We start from the raw sequence: 20,996 nt of genomic DNA, 5'->3' as shown, positions 1-20,996 counted from the left end.
GGTTTCCAATCACTAACCTTTATATACCCTGGATCAAGTTTCTCAATCCCGGCCAAGCGAAATCTTTGATCGGGGTTTTTTGAAAAGTGGTACCCTAATGGCGGCACTACTCAATAACGGTGCAAATGCATTGAGGGCGCTAGATCTACTTTCCCTAGAAAACTCTTGATGATGTAGTGCCGTTAAACGTTAATTTTTAACACTGCAATGGTTTCTTCTCGGGTACCAATTCCAAAAAAACTCCGATTAAAAATGGCGGAAATAGTTTGGTCCAGGGTATATAAAGGTCAGTGTTTCCAATGCAAACACATACTTTGATAATGTCACAGTTCAATGGAAAAGTATTCTCTTACTTGTTCCTTTTCGTTTCCAGACCTTCTTGTTGATCAAATGATCTCTCCAAGCACCACGTGATTTCTGTCCGATCTTTTGAATCATTAATCGTAAACTTTCATTTTCAAACTCCTAAAGTTAAGGAGATGGATGTCAATCAATAGTAAAGTCCGTGGAAGCCGTTGATGCAGGAATTGATTTAACTTAACAGGAAACCTTAGGCGATAATCACTAAAACCTAAACTAAAATACAAATTATGGATCCAGGGTACCACATACTTTAGGGTGGACAGAAATGTGAAACTGAGGTTTAAAACTGTAAAAAAAGTGAACGAATTTTCTATTTTGTGTTGTCGCAATCATATCTTGGTCTCGTAAAGGGAAAAAGGTACCCTGACCAGATACTCATGTGAATTTAACACTAATGCAAACAGAAATGCTGTTCAAATAAGGTGGCTTACCTCTAAAAGCAGTAAGTGATCATTCACAGATAACAGCTCATGAGAACTTTCATCAAAAACATTGTTCCAGACCAATGCAACTTTTCGAAAATTAAACAACAAATATTTGATATCAGACGTTGAGAGCACAAAATATTGTTCCCAAGTTGACGACGCTAAAAATTGGTTCCGCTTATACAAAAGCATCCAGCGTGTGAAATCATTCAACACGTGGAACCGTTGAAATGCTGTATTTATCCACTGATTGGACGGTTGGTCATCACGTGACTTGATTCCGTATTGTGTGAAGAAATTCAACTGTTCTTGAATACATGATTGACATTTTAAGAGTTCGACGAAAGTTTGACTTGACGGACATTCGACTTCATTGTCGACACGACGGAAACGGTCTTTGATTAGTAAGCCCATTGACGAAGACAATTCTGTATCGAATGAATACGAACGAACGAATCGATTACAAACTAGCGAACGAATCGATTACAACTCGAGGTATAATATTTTGTATCACTATATCATTGCTAACGACCTTTCGGAAATAAAAAAGGGAAATCTACTAAAGATTTTAAGTTAGATATAGCGTCTTAATTCGGACCAAGGCCCCTCTAAGTAGAAAATTATTGACGTAGGGGAGGGTTAAGTATTCGAAAAAAGTACAGTCAATACAACTCTCTAATTCAAACCTCCAACTCGGATCGTTTTGTAAGTCGAACTAAAACATTGGTCCCCTTAGATTGAAAGCCGTGTGAAATTCTCTCCTTAATTCGAATCTTTCTCTACTTTGAAGAAAATTCTCGGTCCCTTGAAGATCGAATTAGAGAGAGTCAAGGGTAGTCACTAAAGTAAGAAACAAATCCATCGCGAGAAAAAAAAGAGGAGCGAGTATTTTTATCGTATCTGTTTACTTACGTTTAGAAACCATTCTGTGTGACCACAAATCTACCATTGCAGCTGCTAAGATTGTTAACGTCTCAAGAAAGGTTTGTGGCGAAGATCCTAAAGAGTTGAAGAGAATACCACTAAATAACAAAATAAAGACTTGAAGCTACGTAGCCATTTCCTAGCTCCGGCTATCATTTTGAAACAGTTCTCCACTTTTAAACGGAAATATATGAGATGGTCTATTGATCATATGCATCATTATATCACGGAAGCAACAGCTGATTTAGCTGCTTGTTAATTTCGCATAGCAAAAGTATTACGATAGCCTTTCTATGTATGTATCGAGAAACTTTTTGGGGCGCAAGTCATGGCGTGGGCGTTTGGCTGCGGGCGTACTACGGCCAATATTCTAAAGGTGGACTCACTCACAAAGATAAAAAGTGATAAAAAACAGCGCTTTCCTTAATAATTAAAACACGCTAGTGCAAGAAGTGTAACCAAGCATTTGTAAACATTCATCGTGAGAGCTTTTTAATGGCTGCTTGATTGTACATGCTTTTGAAACTTGCTGCTGCTGTATAAATTTTTATCATGTTTTCTGGTCTTTAGTAGAGTATTTAAAGAGGTATATTCGTTTACTACTAAGTATTTTATGTTTGTGTAGTTAGTGAATGCACCAATAAATTGATAATGCTCAGTAAGTAGTACAAAAAGAGTTAACTTTCCACAACATTAACACACATTATCCCTCTCTTCTCTTCTTCACCAAAATTACAAACAGCGCAGGTATGATATTTTTTCCCCATTTTTTTCACCAGATAGTCGTGTGTTAATAGTGAAACCAGTTGTGACAATTGATTTCCTAGAAATCATGTCAATTGAAATTCAGCAATCATTTTCGTAATCAAAACGACCCTGCCTGCTGGGCACCGCTGTACATTGTATGGTGATGTACGATGAGTGTACGGTGGGGTGTACGGCGGATTTCAAATTAACCTATTTTCACCGCCGTACAAAGTTCAAGCGCACAATGTACGGTGGTGTCCAGGGTCGTTATTAGAACTGTCGAACTATCCAACAAAAATTAAACCGAAATGATAGCTGTTTGATTACCGAACCTGATTTGGTACTGTAAGAAAATTTTTTTGATAAGTTTGATGACAGTTTTTTATCAGATGAAGTTATCACGGGATAACTGGCAAGACATTGGGGAGGGTTTGTTTAATGGGATGCAGTTTAAAGCAGTTAACTGTGAAGTCAGATAACTTGGATAGCCATCAAATGAATGACCAATCAAAGCAGCTAAATTTCAAAACAAATGAACTACGCAGCTCCGCTCTCAGCTTGACTCTATCTTTTTTTTTATTTAACTTGGAATTTAATGACCAGACAGGTCATTCATTTGAGGTGTATGCAAGTTTCCCTCAACTGATGCAAGTTACCCGACTTCACGGTATAAAGGAGTTATTTCTTTAAAGCTTAAGGTTAGCTAAATTTTACCCTGCTATTTTCTAGTCCAAAAGCTAGAGCTCAACTCCTCAACTGCTTTCTACCTTTAATGGGCTCTTCCAGAAAATGTCCGTACATGGGGGTGAAAAATCTACAAAATTTGCCTTGTCCGGGGGCCGGGGGGGTGTAAACTTGCTCTCCATGGAGTCAGAGTCAACTGATGCTTGTTCGGGGGGGGGGGTAGACTGGAACCCGTCTGCGTATCTTTTTTAAATCTGATGAATACTTGACGGGTCAGAGCTGTGAGTCCGATTTTGGCCTCAAAAAAATTACAGTGGGAAATTCGAATTTAGCGCTGTCCTCACTTACTAAAATAAAAACCAAATTTCGGAACTTGCGCTTTCTTTAAGAAAGTGTGACCAGTAAAAGAATAATAAAATTTGATTGGCTATGTTTTCAACCGTTATTAGGATCTGGGAAATTCAAACTCTCAGCCCATACCATGCTATATATTTCGCCATCAGTATATAGAATAAGAAATCAAAGCATGGATCTCCAGGCTAGGGGGGGGGTTAATTAATCAAAAGTCACAATGTTCGGAGTGGGGGGTAAATTTCCAAAAAATGTTATTTCCTCCACCCCCTCCCCATATTCAAATTTTTTCTGGAAAAGCCCAATGATTTTGATGGTGGTGGGCCATCATTCATATCAGAAAGCGAAGATAAACTTTGCGCAAGTGAAAGAAGTCTTTATCACAAGTTCCTTCAAAGCACAAAATGAGGTTTCTGGCATCAACAAATGAAAAATCATTTTTCTGAAGTCTCTATAATATTGCAGTTCTCGGAATTATTCTGAATTAAAACGCTTATAAAAAGCATTTTTTTAGGAATCTTTTTGTTTTTAATGGATTTTTCATAAGAAAACAGGATATCATACGACCTGTGTGTACAATACAATCGAAGTAACGAAAGTGCCAAATGATTTTCAAATTTTCAAATTTAAAATGAAGTAAAAATTTTCAAATTTCAAAATTTGAAAAATGAAAAATGGAAAATTTTTAGTATTGCTTAAAATTGGACAAAGCTCGTTGTAATAAAAGTGCCAATTAAAGGTTTAAATTTTAAAAATTATATTTGTCACACTTTTTTCATTTATCTGAAATTTAAGAAGCAAACTAATAGAATTATCTTTGAAAAAACATATTCGTGAAATTGAAGGGACAAAATATCCACCTGTTTTTTGCCTATTGTCTCAGATATTAGGCTATATTAGTCGAAAGTAAACATCGTTCTAAACCCCCATATCGTGGTTTCTTTGCCTTATATGGTAAAGTTGATTACCTAAACGTTCTTAAGGTCAAATTATGATGTTACAGTGTGTGCAAATCACACTTCTGTATACTAGGAACAAAAAGTCTATTGACGGGTCACGTGACGTTAATCAACCAATCAATTCTCTCAAAGATAGAATCACTCGAATTGCAGGGCTTTAGGTGATTATTGCACTTTTAGTGTACCTCCTGTTGACGTCAACACAGATTGCTAACCTTCTAATGGGCTATTCTAAAAAAAATTATACAGGGGTATTGACGAACTTTTTTCACTAGCCCCCCTGGAAATATTGAATAGCAAATTATCCCCTGGAAATTGGGATACAAACCCTCTGGAAAACTAAATTTTGTGAAAAAGGGCTGGAAAACAACTGATGTCAGTTTATGAGGGGAGAACCCCCTATAAACCTTGAATAACCCCCTTGGAAAAGCTGAACAAGGAACAAAAACCCCTTGGAAAATCAAGGCTTAGACCCCCCTTGAAAATTTCGTCAATACCCCTGTACAGTTTAAAAATGGAATAGCCCAATTTATTCATACTTAAAATTTAAAAACCTCTTTTGACACTTTAATTACGTCGATTGGGGTATAAACAATTTTTTTAATCTCAAAATTTGAAAATCAAAATTTTTTTGTATTTTTCATTTTTCAAATTTTGAAATTTGAAAATTTTTACTTCTTTTCAAATTTCAAAATTTGAAATTCATTTGGCACTTTCGTTACTTCGATTAATACAATATGTATATTTTGTGTAACGCTTCATTCAAAATAGATAATGCTGCAGGGGTCACGTTTCACGCGTCTTCGTCGTTTATGTTCAAATATTATGCGAAATTTTCGAGTTTAAGTCGTCTTGTTTTATCTCCCTTTAATCTAATCATCACATGTTGGTTATATATTGCAATGCTGCATGTTATTTATTCGGTCTTAAAAATCTTAAAAAAGAGTTTGGTGAGAAAAGACCGGGAATGTGAAACATATGAACGTGAGGAAGAGAAGGAGTTTCAGATTAGTGATCTCAAATGATCTTATTGCAAGATACCTCCTCTAAAAAAATACTTTTGTGAAATGTCTTTTATAATTGGATTTTTATAATGTGGAAGAAGGGAAGTTAAAAGATTTTGAAGGTTGGAGATCTACTAAATTCTATTTCAAATACGAAGTGAAGTTTCACTTATCAGAGATTTCCTATCGCAAATGCATAGTGTGCAGAAGGTTTGAACCCCTCCCCCCACATTTTTATTTCATCCCCTTCTATATGTGTATCTCCCTATTTTAAAAGATTTTCGAGCCCGCACTATTTACAGTAGCAGTCCACTATACTATACTAGTTATTCAAAACCAAAAACTTAGCTATCTACACTTTTTTAGTTTGTTTTTTAGTTGTCCCAGACCAAATATCTAAATCAACATAAAATATGATAGATATTTTGACCAAATGTTGTTATACCCCCTATTTTTACTTGATCCCCCTACCTAAAATCTCAAACCACCCCTTGGATCACCCCTTAAAAGAAGGGGATGGGTTCACACTATGGAATGCGCCTTTTGGACACCCCATTCCATTCTAAGTGACTTAGATTACATGTATCTCACCTCTTCTTTAGATTTTTTCCACAAAAAAAAGAAGGACTTTTTTCATTGGACAGGAAATTAAAAATAAATTGGTTGGTTTCAATTGACGTCGGGAAGGCCTTTTAATCAGCCGCATTCCATCGTTCCAAATTAGTCTTCATTGATTTACATCATGGTTACAGTTTTCTTGGAAAAAATTAAGACTCACGTACAATATTATTGTTTACTATCACTGGTGACCGCAATTTCTTAAAAACCGATGATAAAAATGGCGTTTTTCTCTACAAACAAGGATTCCAAAAGGGTTTTCATTAATCTCTGTAGTAAAATACAGGACTTTGGGTACACAATAAATATTACGTATAAAGGTTTATCAAGTTTTCCCAAAGCTACGTAATTTAAGGAAAATCCGTCATTTCGTGATCAAACATTCGAATCTGTAGAGGCTATTCCTTACACACATTGATTGTTTGCTTCCATAATGGCAGAATTTACGTAACTTAGGCAACTTGTAAAACCTCTATATCCAAAGTGGGTTAAAATAAATAAGGTAATGAAATAAATCATCAATCTTACCATTGCTTTCGAGTTTCAGTCGAATCTGTCGAAGTAGTTCTAATTCGAAGAAAACCAGAGTTCGATTTGCTACACGGAACGGCAGTGACGAATCCTCAAAAATGTGTATGACGTAATCAAATGATAGCCTCGTTTTGATGCGTTTCCATAGCGTATCCATGTAAATCGTAAACAAATATTCTTTCTGGTTTGGTCCTATCGTATGATCGAAATGTATGATACGTCGAGGATCGTTTGTGTGTTTTCGTTTCCCATTCGGATATAAAACGTCTGTATTTTTCTGTAAAATATCCATATTCGTTTGGTGGATGCGATTTAAAATTTGTTCATAAAACTCATTCTCCTTTTCCAAAATCTTTCTATAAAACCTTTTTAATATCCTGACAATAGGTTTAAATTTCTCAGAATTTAATGAGAACTGATTCAACATCAACGCCCTGTTTCCTTCAATATCGGTCAAGTAAATTTTGATACTGTCCAAAGTGGCAGACACTAATTTTCTAGCAGCTACACGGCTTCGTCCTTCGGCAAGCTTTGTTATGTAAAAACAGACGTCAATAACATCGGTAGATTTTGTTATTGATTTAAGAGGGTAGCTTGAGTTATTAGCGGTAGCGAAAAATGATAAAACCGATTCAAAATCGATTATTTGTTTTATCGCTAAAGAACAATAAGATATAGATTTAGTTAACGAGTCAGTATTCACATTGTTATTTTCTATTTGAATCTCGATGATGCGGAGTAAGATATCACGGAAATGTTTACGTAGCCTGCTACATGACATCATCAAATGTTCCGGCATAATAACGTGTTGAATTGACACGGAGAGCTGTTCAAAATACTCGTCCTGATTGATAGATTTAATAGTTTGTTTGAAGCTTTTTAATACAGTGTGAAGGGATTGTGACGCGTTTTGCAATTCATTATGTATGTGACGTACTTCGATTTCTTGTCCAGTTGATTTTAGAGTATCAAATTCCTCAACCGACCTGAAGACCTTCTCCAAAACCAAAAATGTTGTTTGTATACAATGTACAAGATCTAACGTACCTTTACTCAAAGTTAAACAAAGTTTGTGACGCCGTAATTTGACTAAACGAGGCAGCGTCCGAAATAAAGTAGCTTCTTTAGATGGGACACGCGCAAAAGAGCAACCATTGCTCCAGTACACAATCGAGTCACGCTTAGAATTCATTCGATGTATATTACAAGTTTTGATTTCAACACCAAGTTGCTCAATCTTACTGACGCCATTATTGTTGAAAATAATACCATTTCCCAATTTCTTGTCGGTTGACGGGAATCTTTTGACGCCCTGCTCGATCATTGTCCCTTTGGCGTCAAGTATGTGGTTTCCATTTTGTCTTATTTTTGTGTCTTCACCCATTATCTAAAATAGTAAAAGTATGAATCGTTTTCACATTGAAAGGTAGGTGCATATCACTAATTTTTCTTATGACCACCACTGTCAAAGGCAACAACTGGCACAACTTCTGTAACTTTTAAATTACTCGTAGGCCCAATTGTAAACATCAACAGATGTTTTAGCCTCGTTTCTCCAGCCTATCCCAAATTTTTGAGGTGACATACAGACATACATACAATCTCAGATTCTAGCTCTGTCTAGTTCAACTTAAGTTGAGAAAACATCAAATTGGGGTTTATCCGACGTTATACGCAAGTCAAGGACATCGTATAGTATAAACGTTAATGTTTTTGTGGCAGCTAAAAAGTCTTCTACTTTACTTCTTTTCTTTCTGCATTTACAAAGATCTCACACAATACCCCCCCCCATCAAATCAAGAAAAAGGTTTGGGAAGCTAGAAACTCATTCTTTTTAAAACAGTAAGCATCGATTCCAGTCCTCCTGCAGAACCATATTATAACATTTTTGACCATTGTAGGGAAAGTAAAAAATTTTGTATTAAAAGTTAAAAGTCCTGCAGTTTTTTAAATCTCCGTATAGATTGTACCGATTATTCCTTTTCCTCCAATGAATGGATTTTGATCTTTTATCAGATCATTATTCCCCCTTTCCTTTCTTCATTATTAGTGAAGAGAAAAATAAAACATGACATTGTTTCAAGCCTCTAAAAATTCTTGCTTTCTTTCACGCGTCATGAATAGAATAGATAGAAATTTGGTCAAGATAAAAAGATAAAATAAACTCTTGATAAAACGAATTTCTATTATTCGAATCTGTTTCACTAAACTGCACTAAATATCAATCCCCTTCAAAGAAAAACCCTCTTAAAAAGCCTTTTATGACAATAGCATTGGAAGTTTGCCTGCCAGACAGACACACATTTTCTCTCGACACCGTTCCGTCTGTAGCAGAAGGTGACATCACTTTAGTTAAGCTTTTATCCCTTCAAATTCTCTGGACCTAACACGTAAAATGAACGACTTCTTTAAAAGAGATGGGCAACTCAGCCTCTATACCATGAAAATATCATCGGCTTTCAAAATAACAAACAATTTATCCGGGAAAAAAATCAGATTATACGAATAAAAACTCAATAATATTATTATAATAATTTCTTATTGAGCTTGGAATTTCTCTGCCCAATTACAGTAATAAGTAAATGATTCTCGAGTCAATAAAAAGGCTGACAATGTAAAAAAGAAGGACAAAAAAAAAGCATAAAATATGAAAGCCTCTTTTGCGTATAAGTCCTGTCCCACTTTCCCGACAAACTGCAGAGTAATGAATATCAAAAAAATCAAACATACTGCACCTCAAAATATTTTAATATATGAAAGAAAAAACGAAGACTGAAACCCTTATATCCTTTAATAAAGTCAGAAATTTACATTTCCTATGTTATCTATTCTTCTCTCGATTTTGTTGTGTTTTGAAGGTTTTGTTATATTTTTACTATTTATGAATCATAACTTTTTTTTGTTTTTCTTTCTCGAGAGAGAAAAAAATTGAAACAACAAGAAACACCAGTGGGGTACAGACACAGCAGACACAGGGTACTGACCCATAGCCAGGTGGTGGTGTCTATTTTTGCATTTCAGAAAAAGTTAGTACCCGGTACTACTTTGGGGGTAGGGGTGTGTATTTTTCACTCTTCAAGCAAATACAGGATACTATTTGGGTACTTTTTCACAGAATTTTGCTGTTTTGAGAAATTTTTTGATTTTACAATAGTACCCTTCTCTTGGTCTAATCTGTAAAATTTAAGATTTTAGGGGTGGTGTCCCTATTTTTTACGGCAAAAATGAAGTAGTACCCGGTACTAAATATGGGTGGGTTGTACTAAACAAAATTTTAGTAAAAAATCAAGTTAGTACCCTATGGGTTAGTACCCTACCTCTGTACCCTCCCCCCTGGAAACACAAGATTTTTTCATTCTCCCCCCGGGGGGGGGGTACTTAGGCAAAAATGGGTGCTGGGTATGTGCGTGCCTTAAGGGTAGGGTTTTTCACCCTCCCAAAGTCTCTCTAAGGGTTACCAAAACAACAAAAGTCAAAATCAGTCTCTCTAAGGGTCGGTTTTTTCACAAACTCGGGTCAAAGAAAAGTGAAAAGTCAAAAAAGTGAGAACATTTTTAAAAAAAGTGAGAAAATTTTTCAAAAATTAGAGAAATTTTTCGAAAATTGGAGAAATTCTTTTAAAAATCGAATTTCTTTGGCCCATTATAGAAATTTTTTGTGAAAAAGTCTCTCTAAGGGTTGGGTTTTTCTACACTGAGTCTCTCTAAGGGTCACCTTTTCACCAAAATTCAGTCTCTCTAAGGGTAAGGGTCCAGAGGTCTGGCACGCACATACCCGACACCCATCAATCCTAGTACCCCCCCCCCGGGATTCTCCCATAACGATTTACAACACCATAAGGTTTCTTCAGCTCAAACCTTTGATAAAACCTAATAATATCGAATGGTCATCATTCCCTTACATATAAACTCCTCTCGAGGGTAGTTAATCTTTTTTTAAACTGAGGAACTAAGTACCTTAAACATTGTAATTCCAACTCAAAAAATATCTTCCTATTCGAGTTTCTTCATATTTTTTTTACTTGGGGAAGTATCTTACCCCCCCCCCCTAAAATCTCGATATTGACAAGTGCTATGAAAATTTGAAATTTTGACAAGTGGTAGGTATGGATTGAAGATGATTTACAAAATTGTGGCTCGGCCACCTGTCTAGTTATTATTTTACAGACCAGAATGTAAACTTGACCAAAATCATATAATGACTGATTGACTCGTTCTATTTGACTGAACCTTGTTCCTGAAGACTGATTTGGTAAATAAAAGACTAGTAACAGAGAAAATTCGTTTCCATGAGTATTTTGGTACTTTGCAGACCCATCTGTAAAATACACATTGACCGCCTGTCGGAACTCAGGAACTACTTGTGCTTTTGACTTGAAATTTTTACCAGCGAAAGATATTGACCATCTAAGACTGTGCACAATTTCAATTTAATCACGTGATCGGTTGGTATTTTACATACCGGTCCGTTTTTTGCCTAAAATAAAATGCTCACTTTCATTGAGAAGATGCTAGAAGGGTAAAGAAAATGATATAACTTTCTTTGAAGTAACCTTTAAATTTAAAAGTCACTGCGTTCATCCCACGTTAAAAAAACAAAAAAAGCCAGATCACACCTAATACACAAAAATCAGTGAAAAGAATACTTTTTTGCCAAAAAGGGAAGAAACCGGTGAGCGACCTACAGATTCTGATTTGCTAGAATACTTTACAAGAATAATCAAATTCCGTCCATTAAAAAGTAAAAATAACCTACCTATGTGTAATAATCTTTTTTAATGAGCTATTTATTTTTATTTTAACACTCGAAGTCAAAACATTAAATGGAAGTCTTATTTCTATTTTTAGCCTTGTATTTAGGAAGAAGCCTTTTCCAATTTCGCATACACCTTATTATGCATGATGTAATCCTAAAATAAGAATATTTTAATAACTTTTGATCATAACATTCACATAACAAACAATTGCACTTTTGAAAACATTTCATAAAAAAGGTAAAAAAAAAATAACTAAAATCGCCTCCTCAATTAATATTGCAAATTGTTATGTCCTAAGCTCATATTGAGAGAAAGCATCAAAATCCTGTATTATCAAAAATCTTTAAGTGTATGTGAGATATGCAAAGAACTAAAATATGATTTCCAAAATGAACCAACCAACCATCTGCATGAGAGATTGTCAAATAATAGAAAGTCAAGAAGCTCTTGAAAAAAACAACAAGAAACTGTATTAACTAGAATTTCATTAGAAAGACAATGTAACTTTTCGAGCATATTCCTTTTTATTTTTAGTGGGGGAAGCATCTTGGGGGGGGGGGTTCGAGGCACCCGTTAAAATCTCAAGATTGACAAGTGCTATAACCTTGAAACTTTGAAACTTTGACCAGTGGTAGATATGGATAATTGAAGATGATTTGCAAAGTTTTGGTGCGGCCACCTGTGTAGTTATTATTTTACAGACCAGAATGTAAACTTGACCAAAATCATGTATTGACTGATTGATTCGTTCGATATGACTGAAATTTGTTTCTGAAGGCTGATTTGTTAAATATAAGAGACTAGCGACAGAAAAAATTCCTATGAGTACTTGGTACTTTGCAGACCGGTCTGTAAAATAAACGTTGACCACCTGGCGGAACTCAGAAACAACCTGGAGCTTTTGACTTAAAAACCCTCTGCCCCAAAAATAAATGTCGCGTGAAGTTGCCTCACAGAATTTAAGCAAAAAAAATTAAAGTGAAAAAAAGTTTAGATGATGTCCTATTTTCGATATTTTCAAAGAAAGATGACGTCATCAATGATGGCGAAATCTTTACCAAAATTGCCAATTCATATTTGATGCACACTTTCAAAATTTCAAGTCAATTGGATAGATATTTCAAAGTTATCAAAAAAAATCATTTTGAGGGGCCTCTTTGCCCCCCCCCCAAAGATGCTCAAAGGGTTGATAGTCTTTTTCTTTTTTTGGTTCATTATTTTGCACTTCCACAGTAATAAAAGGGAATTTTTAAAGTGTGAGATTTTAAAGAGGATCTTGGTTTCCAAAAAAGTTTCAGTGAAAAATTTAATTTTGATAAAAAAAAGGGAATAAAAGCTTTTAAGATCTCAAAGCACAAAAGAAAAAAGAGGTGAAAAATGAGAATTAATATAGCGCGAGATGATTATCATAAGGATAAAGGAAGTCTTATTCCATTCTTCTTCGTGAGCATTGAAAGCTATAAGACAGGTGTCAAAGAAATTGCAATTTAAAAGTATGTGCTTAGCCTGAATACAATGCTAGTCGAGAATTATATTCCACATTAAGCTGAAACCATGCTCATAGACTTAATTTAAACTTACGTATTGAAGAGTTAACAGAATACTAAAATATTTTAGTTGATCTGCATACAATCCCATTAGAGAATTCCAGATTAAAATGAAACAATTATTATAGCCAAGGTCAATTATAATAGCCAAGGCCACTTTATCAAAGATAATTTCATAAAAAACAAAATGACAAAACAATTGCCAAGTAGAGAATTACCCCGACAGAGACAGTTTGCAAGGTTGGTTGCATCCCTCATCTGCATAGTGAAGACTGTTAGTTATGTGCATGACAAGCAAGAAAGAAGGAATGGTTGATTTTGGGGCAAAAAGGGGAGTTATTGAAAAATAGGATAAAGTTAGATTTTGATGTGGGCTTTGGAGGATTTGCTTAACAATAAAGTCGTAAACATAATAGAACTGGATGAGGGTCACTACACAAACCACAATGTATAGTCCATCGCAAGACCAGGGAAGACTTGAAAATTGTTTTCACTCTTTTGTAAGTTCAAGAAAAGTGACACTCCAAGGAATAAGAAGCATTTCCAATTCTTAGAAAATCATATCCCCATACATTTTTTTGGTCATCATAATATCTACCTGCAGAGCTGTTTGTTTTGTCAGAATAGCTCAAAAGTCTTCTTAAATACAAGGTTCATGATGAATGAACCTACCTGACAGCTAATGTAACAAGAAAATAGAAAAATGGTAACAATACCGGGTGCACCAAAAAAAGTATACAGGTTTGTGGAGATATTGTGAGCTTCAGAATTTAAATTTTTTGTTCATTCTTTTTTATAGTATAGAGGATGCTCTAACTTGAATTTTGATCTATCATACATTAGGTTTGAAAAAGTAGTTCGAAAATTATTTCAAAAAAACTGACTTTTTTTTAATGTCGAAATTTCAAAAAATCATCAAAAACAGCAAGCAAACTTTTCTTTTGACACTTACCTTCTTTACACGTAAAAATACCAAAAAATGCAACTGTGTTCATCAAAACTCGTTACAATATTTAAAAATATGGCAAAACAAGCTATTCCCATGTGGGATAATATTTTTGGAAAAGTTTTGGAAATCTCCAAGAGAGGTTTTGATGTTATGTGTGTGCTATGTGAGAAAACTTTTGAAAAAATAGATCACCTCCTCGACTAGTTGCTCAAAGAACTTGGGGCTACATTGAGTTTGCTTGTGCTGAAAATGTTCATGACGTGCAAATAAGATTGAGAAACTGTTGGCAAAATATAAATAAGAAAAAAAAAAGAATCAAAAAAACAATAAAATTGTGTTTTGTCGTTTTGTCTTATTTATAGCGTGATTGCTGTTTCTAATGATTTTTTGAAATTTCGAAATGGAAAAAAAGTCAGTCAACTTTCGAACTACTTTTTCAAATTTAATGTATGATGGTTCAAAATTCAAGTTAGAGCATCCTCTATACGATAAAAAATAATGAACAAAAAATTTAAATCCTGAAGTTCACAATATCTCGTAGTAAAGTCTGTCTCAAAATAATTTGCAGCTGGAGAAAATAATGACTGTAACTTTTGACAGAATTTGAATCAAGTTGCGATTTTGTGCTCGTTAAAAAGATATTCGTGAGTGGAATATTATCAAGTAAAAAATTTGAGAAAAAAAAAGGAAAATGAAAAATGAAGAAGAAAAAAATCAACTTCTTGTAGAAATGTGGTATAATTACCATTTTCACAGGAGTGACTCTTCAATCTTAGATCATCATAATTGTGAAAAAAATTTTCAAAAAATATTCATTCAATCAAAAGATATCAAACAAAGTTTATTGCTGGTTGATCGACAAAAGGCTGTTTTTTTGTCGTTTTTTACTACTTTACAGAGTCAAGACCTGATAAAAAAATCTGCGGTATGTCTGGGTATGTAGCTTCGGTTTTGTTTGGAAGTAGGGCGTACAAACAAGGAAAAACTGACCCATCACGTTGAACATGAATGGTGTAAAGCTGGAAAAATACCGTCTGCATACCAGTGTTCAGATTCAGTCAATAGCTGGATACCTACCGGGTGTCCCAGTGTTCATCTTTTTTTTGACTTTTTTGAAAAGTGATGTTTTAGCATTTAGGCTATAACTTTTGATCAAGTTGACTTAATAAATGACCTCTCAAAATTTAAGTTTATCCTTCCTCTTTCCAATGCAAAAAGATTCATTATTTAAAAGTTAATAGAACTCGAGAAAATTCACTTCAAAGAGCGGAACTTTTTTCTGGGACACCCGGTATGTCGTTGCAAAAATAAAAATCCTTTTTTCATCACCAACACCACTGTCGTAAACCAGAAACCTTTCGTTGACTGTTGTCATGGTAAAAGCCTGTGGTAAAACAGGAATATCTTCCCTGCTCAGAGGATTCGGAGGTTGATCAGCATTTTCTCTCACTTTCCTAATATTCTGCCGCATCGTTTCCATGCCTGGCAAGTTAGCAGCAACATCTTCACTGACATTTCTCAGCTCTCTTGAAAGAATTTGCTGTGGGGTATCCGTTGTATTTTGTGCTCTTCGCTTCAAATTAACTTTAACTTTGGTTGTTTCAACCTACCCAACTACAACTTGCCAGAAATCACCGAAAATCAACCAAATCTAAGTGATATCGACTTCTCAGAGCAAGATAATATAGAGGAGATCGACACTTTATCCTCCAATGCAGCAGCAGGACCAGACGGCTTCCCTGCAATTTTCTTAAAACAAGTCAAGTCACAGATTGCAGCCCCTCTCTCTCTAATCTGGAGAAATATACTCGACAAAGGCTACACACCTCAACTTTTGAAAACCAGTTTCATCACACCCATCTTTAAAAAAGGCAACCAAGGCCTACCTGAAAACTATCGACCTGTAGCATTAACTTTGCATATAACTAAGATCTTCAAGAAGATTGTCAGAAAACGGCTACAAAATCACCTAGAAGAAAACAACCTCTTTAACAATAATCAACATGGATTCAGGTCTGGAAGATTATGTCTTAGCCAACTTCTTTCGCACACAGAACGACTCATCCATCACATTGAAAAAGGATGTAACGTTGACGTTACTGACCTTGACTTTAGCAAAGCATTTGACCAGAGATTTGGGAAAAGAGGATAAGAAACGCCGCTGCCGCTCGCTGTTTTCCTATTCTTTCTCTTTGAATTCGGCACCCTTTGAAGAAGCAAGGCTGTAGAATAGTTGAGCAAGAAGGAAGGCCGAAACAAAATGGCGTTACGTACAGGTTAACCAATGTTCAAGAAAAAAGTCCTTGAATAAAGCTTTCCAGTGAGTTCTTTGTGAAAAAGAGACTGGGGAGTGAATCTTTGATCTTCTGGGGGTTTCCCCTGAGAAAATCGAGGAAAAATCATTCTATATTCTGGGAGTAAAGATGGCGGACATGAGGCATGCTTGAAATTTTGAAAATTTGGGACCAATTTCTTTCTGGCTTGTATTGCTCTGAATGAATTTTTTGTGTTGCAGACATAATTTTTATGGGTAGTAGGAAGGTTGATTGTGACCACCTATGCCTTAGTTTTCCTGGGCACTCTCTAAAACTTCTTGGCATTTTGATTTAAGATGGGCAAAATCGATTGATAATTTTTTGTTTTTTTCAAATTTTAGATGAAAAAAATAGTGTAATCTTAGAAAAACTTCCTCCGTGGTAATGGACTTGAGATTCAGTAAGTATACTTGATTTCCTCTGTGGTACTTTTAGCTTTATCTAGGGAAACCATTGACTTTTGGGTTGGAAATTTCAAGTTTCGGCTAACAAAAACATTGTAAAGTTCAAATAACCTCGACATGTGATATTTATAAAGTCTGACTATTGATGGGCCATGATTTTGACCGGTCAGTGGATTGACTCACAAGGCTTGGACAATTTTGCAGCCAAAACATAATTTCATCGGTGAACTTTACAGTCTGTGTTAGGGTAATTCATGCAGATTATTGCTTATACAAAAACAAAAAAAGCCCCAGTTTTACAGTAGATTTTCATTTTATATATTTTCAGGGCTAGTTATCGTCATTTTCTCTATGAAATATTGTTTATAACAACACTACCCAGAAAAATCATTTCACAGAAAGTTAAGTATGGGCCATTGGCCATCCAAGCACTGGTGCAATGAAGTAAAGATTGACTCAGGATGACTCAACATTTTTGCATTTTGACCGTCACGTTAAAGCATGGAAAAGTCTGCTGAAAAATGCCAAAACAGAATGGAATAATAAATATATGAAGAGGATGTTAATATTTTGTAAATGTTTTCTAGACAACCGTGGATATGAACAGTTGAACCTGGTTGAGCACCGCCTACATATCCTTTGAAATTGGACATATACTTGGAAAATGTTCTCTGGAAAAAGTGGATTTCCATATACGTATTATGTAAATTTGATCAGTCTGGAGAATTTTTATCGAATCTGTATTTATTTGGATGTTTGTTTTGTATCCAGGTTGTCCCTGGCTACCTGGAAAGATGGTCCAAACAAGTCATCAGAGCCAGGAAACATGTGGGCCAAAATTACCAAATGTAAACAAACTAGGAGACCCCAAAAGTGCTTCTATTTAAATTCTACAATCCTACTTGAACACATATTTTCACTTGTTGTTATGTAACAAGTTTTTCTGAGCACAGGCTGATATTATTTTTCCAATATTTTTTCCAAATGTATAAATGTATTTAATTTTTTAGCAATGAGTTACACATCTGTTGAATAGCATACCGCAGTGAATCTAAAAATAGACATTGATTTTTCTGTTTGACCGAAATTCAATCCCATCACCCTTCGCGTTAACTACGCCTGCATGCAAATTACACTCAACTACAAAGAAAAAGTAATGACTTTCACGACTTTTTAATTAAGACGAAAAGGATTGTGGGATTGATTTTCGGTCAAGTGTTAAAAGTAATAATTATGACGTTTGCATAACTGTGTGCTATTTAGTCCTCTATGGAGCAATGATATAATTTTCTAGTCCAGCTTTCAAGTTATACAATCTGAATCAATGTACTAATTTAAAATCAGTTGGAAGGTTTTAGTCTTTTTTTATAGTCTTCTCAATTTTATTTCAATGGAAAGTCATGAGTGATATTGATTTTTTTCATGCAATACATCTTTATTTTCCCAGGTGTTATAAATGAAGGTAAATCATAAAAAAACCCTTTTGGGTTTAATCTTTTTTAGAAAAATTTCAAACCATTTTCTAGCAGCATTTACAAATTAAAAGTGTTGCATAAATGTTTTCTACTAAGAGAAGGATATTTTTAATTTTTAATTCTTATGCACTTTTATTATACTGTTTTATTTGCTAGATAGATATTTCATTATATCGAGGGAAAAATCCCTAGATGGAGCTGTTTTGTATAACTATTATATTTTTTTCAATAATGTTTTTGGATTATTTTATGCTTTATTGTTTCGAGTTCATAAAAGCTCTTAAAAGAAAGATTTCATGATATTTTTGATCTTCTAGCATTGATATCATGAATTATCATCGCTTCTTTTTTCTTTCTTTCTTTTGAGCTCTACACGTTTTTTTTTTATAAGAACGTCAAAAACTTTCGAAGCCTTCGGATGTTCTTAGTTTTTTAGATTTGAAGCCTAAAAATGTTCTTAAAATGTTCTTATTTTCAGCATTTTTTGAGCATTTTGATGTAATTTCTTAAGAAAATGCATGTTTTTAAGTCTCCAAAGCCTTAGAATGTTCTTAGAATGTTCTTAAATTTTTGGGCCTCGAAGCCTTATGTTCTTATATAGTTTGTTCTTATAAAAAGAAACGTGTATTCTTTTCCAATTTGTTCTAATACCCAACATCACCACCCGGCTGAAGAGGCCTCCATGATATTGTTTCTTAGAAACTCTAGTTCAAGAAATAACCAAAAATTATCCTAGTTTTACAACCTTATCATTTTTGGTTTTATAATGTGAATTTCAATTCTTTTAGCTACAGTATGTATAAAATTGATCAAATTGATTCGATCATTCTATAAGGAAAATATTTTGGTCAAAGCTGGGAAATTCTCCCCTTCAGGCACAACGACGAAGGCTTGAGAAACACTGCGTTCAAAGTGAAAAGTGCTTATAAAAAATATCAAAATCCGCGATTTAAAAAAAAATTATTTCACTTTCGATATCAATCACGGCTGCCATTTTTTGTTTGTACTTCTAGTCTTGTGCGCATAACGAATCAAGCGCTCTGATTGGTCCAGAATAAAAACAATCGATCGGCCGCAGACATTTCAATAGAAACAAAAGATTCTACAACCTAGCTTCAAATAGATGAATAGCGCATTTCTTATCCTCTTTTCCCAAATCTCTGATTTGACCGTGTAGATGATACAATCTTACTCCATAAAATCGAGAGAAATGGTATAACTGGCAAATTACTGCAATGGATCAGATCCTTCCTTACCGATAGGACCCAACAAGTATCTGTTGACTACATCCTCTCCAAAAAATCAGAAGTCATTTCTGGTGTCCCCCAAGGATCAGTTCTTGGTCCACTTCTCTTCCTGGTAATGATCCAAGATATTGACACTAACATCCTACATTCATTTCTATCTTCATTTGCTGACGATACACGTTTAATGAAGGAGATCTCTAATAACACTGATGTTCAATTCTACAAAACGACCTTGATGTGGTGTATCAATGGAAATCATTAAACAACATGCAGCTCAATGGCTTGAAGTTTGAATATCTCAAATACGGAAAAAATGAAGAACTAAAAGAACACTCAAGTTACCTCTCAGACACTGGCTCTCCTATCAAAACCAAGATGGACGTGAAGGATTTAGGAGTCACTCTGGATGTGAATATACCATACAGCAAACACATCACAAACCAGATCGAGAAAGTCAAAAGTATCATTGCTTGGATCCATCGAACGTTCAAAACAAGAGATTGTCAAGTAATCCTAACTCTTTGGAAGTCACTGGTACTACCACACATTGACCATTGCTCCCAGCTGTGGTCACCTTAAAAAAGATATCTGATCCAACAACTGGAATCACTTTAAAAGTCTTACCTGAATGGAATCCCTACACTTCAACATTTCAACTATTGGGGGAAGCTCAAAGATCTTAAACTATACAGCCTGGAGCGGCGCAGAGAAAGATACAGGATTATCTACACCTGGAGCATCCTAGTACAGCTTGTACAAATCTTAACTATGCTGAAAACAAAGGTGGCATTTTCAGTTACGATAACCAGAGACTGGGTAGAAAATGTTATCTAAAAGAGGTGAACATAAGGCAAATAAAAATATGTAGAGACTCCCTGTCAGAAGAAGGTCCCAGACTATTTAATGCCCTCCCACAATCCATCCGTAACCTCAAAAACTGCTCCAAAACTAATTTCAAACATCAATTGGACCATTTTCTCAATTCACTACCAAACGAGGCACTGCTGCCGAATTACTTTCCTCTTAGGAGAGCTGATTCGAGGGGGGGGGTCAGGGTCCACAGGATACCGACCCAGGGCCCAAAAACCTGACTTTTCGAGATTTGAAAGCAGTAGACACCACCACCCCTAGCCTGGATATCCAAGCTCAAAATTTTAGAAAAAAACAAAATTTACCTCAACATACAAAGTTCTAAAATTATAGAGCTTGGTCTCCCTAGAGAATGAAAGTGCAAACCCATGTTTCCAAAACTTTCCTCATCAACCCTGGGGGGCAAAACATAAATTAATAAAAAGCAGCCTTACAAGATCTAAAACCATTTAAAACATCCAAAGATTACATGAACAAGTTAGCATGCATTATCATGACCAACCATGTTTTCTTGGAAAATGAACTTGCCTCTGTTTTCTTCTTTTTCATGTTTTCATGTAACAGAAAGCCCTATCTTCACTAGCAACTGGAGGACTATCCTATTTTGCTTCAGAATTGCTCCGCGCCATGTAGATTGGTCCTTACAGCTTTAGCGAAGTGAGGGCAAACAAGCGGACTGCATTCTCATATGGAGAATGCAAATCACTCTAGGGAGACCAGGCTGTAAACCAGAACATAAAATATCAAAAACCAGACTGTGAAATAGTTTACAGTCTGGATATCCAGGCTACACCACCCCCTAAATTGGTATCAATACCAACTTGAAA

The 20,996-nt window shown here is 35.1% G+C and overlaps 1 protein-coding gene across 1 annotated transcript in view; it reads right to left on the bottom strand.

Annotated features, from left to right (window-relative positions):
* LOC136810429 (uncharacterized) overlaps positions 1 to 20,996 on the bottom strand; it is a 30,447-nt gene that overhangs the window by 3,716 nt on the left and 5,735 nt on the right. The window contains exons 2-5 of the mRNA XM_067066993.1: positions 6,604 to 7,993; positions 1,701 to 1,787; positions 795 to 1,216; positions 354 to 465 (exon numbers count right to left, since the gene is read on the bottom strand). Coding sequence (XP_066923094.1) covers positions 354 to 465; positions 795 to 1,216; positions 1,701 to 1,787; positions 6,604 to 7,990 — 2,008 coding nt within the window. The 5' untranslated portion in view covers positions 7,991 to 7,993. The remainder of the gene's footprint in view (positions 1 to 353; positions 466 to 794; positions 1,217 to 1,700; positions 1,788 to 6,603; positions 7,994 to 20,996) is intronic.

The sequence above is a fragment of the Clytia hemisphaerica genome, unplaced genomic scaffold (genome assembly GCF_902728285.1).
Source record: "Clytia hemisphaerica strain Z4C2 unplaced genomic scaffold, Clytia hemisphaerica genome assembly, whole genome shotgun sequence".
Taxonomy (NCBI): Eukaryota; Metazoa; Cnidaria; class Hydrozoa; order Leptothecata; family Clytiidae; genus Clytia; species Clytia hemisphaerica.
This window is presented reverse-complemented; position numbering and strand designations above follow the sequence as displayed.